This window comes from Rhinopithecus bieti, unplaced genomic scaffold, assembly GCF_001698545.2.
Source record: "Rhinopithecus bieti isolate Rb0 unplaced genomic scaffold, ASM169854v2 scaffold_34968, whole genome shotgun sequence".
NCBI classification, from domain to species: Eukaryota; Metazoa; Chordata; class Mammalia; order Primates; family Cercopithecidae; genus Rhinopithecus; species Rhinopithecus bieti.
Window position 1 is genome coordinate 1 of NW_016814942.1, and position 5,305 is coordinate 5,305.

Sequence of the window (5,305 nt, forward strand, 5' to 3'; positions counted from 1 at the left end):
CATCGCGGGTCTAGGCATTACAATACACTGTTACCAAAGTAAAGGTTGATTTTCTCTTGAACAAAAATTTTATGTATTATTAATATGGCAGCAGAATACTTCTGTTCACCTTTTGAACACATTCAAAAAGAGAGAGAGTAAAAAAAGAGAGAATTTTCCCATGCTCTGGGGTGGGTCTGGCTCAGCTCAGGGAGGAAGTCCTGTTTGAAAAGGCTGCAGCTGGCCGGGCGCGGCAGCTCACGCTTGTAATCCGAGCACTTTGGGAGGCCGAGGCAGGCGGATAACTTGAGGACAGGAGTTTGAGAACAGCCTGGCTCATATGGTGAAACCCGGTCTCTATTAAAACTAGAAAAAAAATTAGCCGGGCACGGTAGGGGGCGCCTGTAATCTCAGATATGCGGGAGGCTAAGGGAGGAGTATTCGCTCAACCCAGGAGGTGGAGGTTGCATTGAGTCAAGATCACGCCATTGCAATCCAGCCTGGGCAACAAGCGTGAAACTGTCTCAAAAAAATAAATAAATAAAAGAAAAAAAAGAAAAGGCTGCAGGCTTACACTGTCACTCTTCACTCAGTCCAGCATCTCATCACGTCTTCTGTCACTTAGGACCTGAGGGGGCGGGGCCTTAAGCATTATCCAATCAGGGACGCTGGGCTGCAAATCCTCCAGTCAGGTACGCAGCTGGAGCCAACAGGAAGGCTTCCGGCTTCTGGCCTTGGCGTGCCCATTGTCTCTGGCTGCCCTCAGAGCTCCCGGTGTTGTTTTCACTGCTCTGTGGCGTCTGCTCCTAGAGGCCCAGCCTCGGTGGCCCTGTGACCTGCAGGTATTGGGAGAGCCACAGCTAAGACGCTGGGACCCCCTGAAAGCCTAGAAATGGTGAGTGCGGGTTCGACATCCCGAGAGACGGGGAGGGGCTGGTTGGAACTGGGGAGGAAGAATTTAGGCCTCCCGGCAGTTAGCTCAGCAGTCTGCGCTCCAAGTTCTCGTTGCCCAGTTCCGCCTGAGCCATAAGATGGCGGCTGCGTTGACAGCGGGGCCCCGGGACGTCCTGTCTTTTCCTTTAGTGACTGTGCCCTGGGCTGGAGCCCTCTCCGGGCAGCTCTGCACCCACGGTCTTTCCCAGATTGTTTAGGGACCACGGGAGGGTCGTCAGGGGAGAATCCTGACTCGGGGTACGGGTTCATGAATGGGAAGAGCTTTGGTTCGTGGGGTTCACAGTTTCTCTTTTCTCCTATTAAAAATTTATGGGACCGGGAGTGGTGGGTCACGCCAGTGATCCCAGCACGTTGGGAGGCCGAGGCGGGCGGATCAGTTGAGGTAAGGAGTTCAAGACAAGCATGGCCAAAATGGGGAAACCCCAGGTCTAGTAAAAATAAAAAAAACTAGCTGGGTGTGATGGCAAACGCCTGTAGTCCCAGCTACTTTGGAGGCAGAGGTGAGAAAATCGATTGAACCCAGGAGGCGGAGGTTGCCATGAGCTGAGATCGCGCCACTGCACTCCAGCCTGGGCGACAGAGCTAGATTCTGCCAAAAAAAAAAAAAAAGAGCGGGGAGTCATCGCAAAAATATCAAATAATTTAATCAAAGAGTGATTCAAGAATTGTAGAGCACCTAGCTACAGTTTGTGGTTTGTGGTCCATGGGAGGGGCTTGAAGGAAAGACATAAGGTGCATGATGAAGAAAACCAAATTCAATAATTGGTTAGGTATACTTACGTAGTTTTTATTTTTTTATTTTTATTATTATTATTTTTTTGAGTCTCGCTCTGTCGCCCAGGTTTGAGTGCAGTCGCTTGATCTCAGCTTACTGCAAGCTCCGCCTCCTGGGTTCACGCCATTCTCCTGCCTCAGCCTCCCAAGTAGCTGGGACTACAGGCGCCTGCCGCCGCCAGGCTAATTTTTTGTATTTTTAGTTGAGACGTGTTTCACCGTGTTAGCCAGGATGGTCTCGCTCTCCTACCTCGTGATCCACCCGCCTCGGCCTCCCAAAGTGCAGGGATTACAGGTGTGAGCCACCGCGCCCAGGCTAGTTAGGTAGTTTTTAAATTTGCACAATCGAGGTGGAAATTTCTTGGTTATGTAATCAGAGTTTAATTGGCAGTTTATAGTTGCTTAAGCCTGAATTTTTTTTCCCCTAATGTAGTAATTTACCAAAAAATGCACTTGAGTTTTTATTTTTTTTCTTAGAAGTAGGAATCTGGGTACAAGAGCTTCCTCATTCTAATTGCCTAATTATTTTCACACCCCACAAGGGACTGATTTTCCCTGGCATTTTTCACGTGTCCCAAGCAGGGCCTCAAGTGTACCTCATGTTCCTCAATTAATCTTTTTTTTTTTTTTTGAGACGGAGTCTTGCTCTGTCGCCATGCTGGAGTGCAGTGGGGCGATGTCACTGCAATGTCTGCCTCTTGGGTTCAAGCGATTCTCCTGCCCCAGCCTCCCGAGTAGCTGGGAGTATAGGCACGTGCCACCACGCCCAGATAATTTTTGTAATTTTAGAAGAGATAGGGTTTCACCTTGTTTGTCAGGATGGTCTCTGTCTCTTGACCTCGTGATCTGCCTGTCTCAGCCTCCCAAAGTGCTGGGATTACAGGCGTGAGCCACCGAGCCTGGCCAATAGTCATTTTTTAAAAAGCATTGCATAACGCTATTGAAAATATGTTTTTTGTTTGTAAATATTTCCCATGAGAAGAAAGCAAAGAATAATCCCCTGATGCTGTATTATAAAAACTCTCTGTGCCTCTTTGTCTTTTATTTTTCCAGAGAACTTACCGAATGTTTTTGGGTCAAGATTACCCTCTGGAAACTTAATAGGATGATGTGTCCTTAGCCAACCTTCAGTGGTCCTGGGTTTTAGTACTTTCTGGGGATAAACCAAGATACCTACCATCTTGGTTAGAGTCTGTTAGAGTGTCTAGTGAATATTAGCTCTTGGGTCATTTTATGCCATGGGACCACCTGAAGTATGGAGTGTAGCCTCTGAAGGGAGCAGGTGGCAGCCTTGGGGTTGAAAGACAGATCCTGGTGCACTTTTTTTTCTTTTTGAAAAGCTAACCCCTTGCGACATGAAGATTATCTTCACTCAACCTAGCTTCCATTTCTTGGAGACAACATTGCTGGTCAGCCAATCAGATGCTGGTATTGAGGGGAAAACAAATTCTGCCCCCTGGATTCTCTTGCATGAGCAGCAGAAAAGTAGTGAAAAATTTGTGAAAAAACACTTCAAAAGACAAAAAAACTGACCCCAGTGAGATGGCGTAAAAACTTAACAAAGTAAAATGCACGTGGGGCACTCACTGGGGCATAGCGCAGTGTCTCCTGGGAGGGTGGTTATTGAGCATGTAACTGAACAGGGTGGGGTGGGTGATAGGTTCTGTACCTTGAAAAGATTTGTTCACTTATTTTAACCTCAGGTGTTTTTGTTGTTGTTTTTGTTTTGAAACAGTCTCTGTGGCACAGGCTGGAATGCAGTGGCTCCATCTCAGCTCACTGCAACCTCTGGCTCCTGGGTTCAAGTGATCCTCATGCCTCGGCCTCCCGAGTAGCTAGGACTACAGGTGCCCACCACTGCGCCCGTCTAGTTTTTGTGTTTTTAGTAGAGATGGACCGGCCGATTTCAAACTTCTGATCTTAAGCAATCCACCTACTTTGGCTTCCCAAAGTGCTGGGATTACTGGCGTGAGCCCCTGCACCCAGCTGCATCAATTTTTTAACTGCAATTTGCATTTTATTAGTAGGGCTTGAAAGGTAAGAAAATATTTACAAAGGACATAAAAGAGATGAGTTTCAAAAAATTAGTATTTAATCATATATTTGTTAATAATTCTCATTTATCTTTTTCTTTCCCAGAGTGAGTTTAGGAATTTTCTCAGGTGTGTTTTTTATAGCTGAGTGATTTCAAACAGAATTCTAAGCCGTAGCTTTGAGAATGTTAGCTACCAAGGGAAAAAAGTAGGGAAAATCTCTCTTCTATTTTGGCTGTAGACAATGAAAATGTTTCCACAGGAAAATCTGGTGGATAATTGATGAGTTATATAGATTCGTCAAAACATCAGTACCTCCTTTTGCTGGGTAAATTTGTGACAGTGAATATCTCAGTTCTATATCCTGTTGTCTTGATTTCTTGAGTTTAATGCTAAATTATATGTGATGAAACGTGGTACCTTCTAGAAGTGTTCCCATATGATGAATTTTTTACTACATTATTTTTAATATAATAAAATATAAATAGGCTGGGTGCGGTGGCTCACGCCTGTAATCCCAGCACTTTGGGAGGCCGAGAGGGGCGGATCACGAGGTCAGGAGATCAAGACCATCCTGGCTGACACGGTGAAACCCAGTCTCCACTAAAAAATACAAAAAACTAGCCGGGTACGGTGGCGGGCGCCTGTAGTCCCAGCTACTCGGGAGGCTGAGGCAGGAGAATGGTGTAAACCCGGGAGGTGGAGCTTGCAGTGAGCCGAGATCCAACCACTGCACTCCAGCCTGGGCAACAGAGCAAGACTCTGTCTCAAAAATAAATAAATAAATAAAATATAAATAATAATATATTGTTGAAAGAAGTAGATATATTTGCTTTTCTTATGGAGGTATAAAATGCAAGCACCTTAGCCAGGTGTAGTGGCTCATGCCTGTAATCCCAGCACTTTGGGAGGCCCAGGGGGGTTGATCACTTGAGGTCAGGAGCTCAAGACCCGCCTGCTCAACATGGTGAAACCCCATCTCTACTAAAAATGCAAAAATTAACCAGGTATGGTGGCATATGCCTGTAATCCCAGCTACTCAGGAGGCTGAGGCAGGAGAATTGCTTTAACCCAGGAAATGGAGATTGTGGTGAGCCAACATCACGCCATTGTACTACAGCCTGGGCAACAGGAACAAAACTCCATCTCAAAAAAACCACCAAGAAAAACAAAAATTTAGCCGGGTGTGGTGGTAGGCACCTGTAATTCCAGCGACTCGGGAAGCTGAGGGAGGAGAATTGCTTGAACCTGGGAGGCAGCGGTTGCAATGAGCCAGGATAGCGCCGCTGTACTCCAGCCTAGGTGACAGAGTGAGAATCCGGCTCGGAAAAAAAAAAAAAAAAAAGCAAAGAAAAGAAATATTTCATTATGACCACTGAAAACAAATTCAGCTGATTTTTTTAATGAGAAAAAAACGTACAGAGTGTGTGTCTGGCTGTGTGACAGGTAAGAAAAGAGAGCACCATAAACTGTTCCTGGAGCACACAAAGGATGGAGAATTTTATTAATCACAAATATTTTCCAGTATTATCTATGTGTTTCATCTTTCCCCATCTCTTTTCTTT

At 45.8% G+C, this 5,305-nt stretch overlaps 1 protein-coding gene across 1 annotated transcript in view; it reads left to right on the forward strand.

Moving 5' to 3' along the window:
- The first annotated feature begins 645 nt into the window (after positions 1–645).
- The window catches only part of ZNF506 (zinc finger protein 506), a 30,010-nt gene continuing 25,350 nt past the window's right edge, over positions 646–5,305 (forward strand). Inside the window, 1 exon segment of the mRNA XM_017852732.1 lies at positions 646–874. Coding sequence (XP_017708221.1) covers positions 872–874 — 3 coding nt within the window. The 5' untranslated portion in view covers positions 646–871.